Genomic DNA, 936 nt, shown 5'->3' with positions numbered 1-936 from the left:
GCCTCGGTGAGCAGAAGAGACTTCTTTCAAAAACATTAAAAAATCATAATGTCAAACTGCCCACCTCTTCCATTTCATAACTATTTAATAGCCTGAAATGACTTTCATCTTCTCTGTTTTCCAGGCCTCATCTCTTGTCAAAGAGTGTATGGAGTATTTAGAACACATACAGAGCACAAACCCTCCCGTGTGTACCTGCTTGAGTACATTGCAGGCTTTTGAGGAGCGTTTCAAAGACTTCTCGCCCCAGCACTTTCAGGACAAGAGCTCGGCGCTGCTGGAGAGGCACCCGAAGGGGATATGGATGTGGAATGCGGTCTGGGCTCAATGCCGAGACATCAGACAGCGGCTCACCGAGATACTGCAGGCCTCTTATAGAAATCAAATGCCTCTGGGATCACAACAAAAGGACAGTGTGGCGGCGAAACGCGATGAGGCCCACTTGAAAGGTCCAACCCTGAGCGTAATTACAACTAGCCTTGGAGAAAATGAAGGCGACCCCCGAACAAACCCTGCTGGCGGTCATACTGAGACTCAAAATAGTCATGCCGGACAAGGTGATAATGAGACGGTGACGCATTTCGACCTTCACTGTGAGCCTGTGAGGAGAGAAGCATCACCGTCGTCAAACTCTGATCCGATAATGACTGAAAACATGCACGAGGAACTGCATGTTCAGGGTCTTCAACAGTCATTCCAGCTCAAAGAGGAAGGAAGAAGTCAAAGTGAAGGCAAAGTTTCCACATCACACAATGGCCGTCGGATGTACTCTCACAGTGACAGTGATCTCAGAAAGTCAGGCCGGCTCAATGAGTTCAGCCGTTCACCACATTATAAAGCCCTGGTCTGCTCACGTAGTGAAGGCTCTTGTTTGCGATTCACCAACTATCATGTTTCTATGTGGAAAACCAATGCTGCAGTCAAGCACAAAGTCCA

The 936-nt window shown here is 48.0% G+C and overlaps 1 protein-coding gene across 1 annotated transcript; it reads left to right on the top strand.

Moving 5' to 3' along the window:
- Window positions 1-97: 97 nt before the first annotated feature.
- Window positions 98-931, top strand: LOC107682599 (uncharacterized; the record flags this gene model as incomplete). The annotated part of the gene is made up of 1 exon (XM_016478790.1): window positions 98-931. A coding segment is annotated over exon 1 (834 nt), but the record flags the coding sequence as incomplete, so codon positions are not given.
- Window positions 932-936: the final 5 nt, after the last annotated feature.

Source organism: Sinocyclocheilus anshuiensis, unplaced genomic scaffold (assembly GCF_001515605.1).
Source record: "Sinocyclocheilus anshuiensis isolate Anshui unplaced genomic scaffold, SAMN03320099.WGS_v1.1 C32394178, whole genome shotgun sequence".
NCBI classification, from domain to species: domain Eukaryota; kingdom Metazoa; phylum Chordata; class Actinopteri; order Cypriniformes; family Cyprinidae; genus Sinocyclocheilus; species Sinocyclocheilus anshuiensis.
This window is presented reverse-complemented; position numbering and strand designations above follow the sequence as displayed.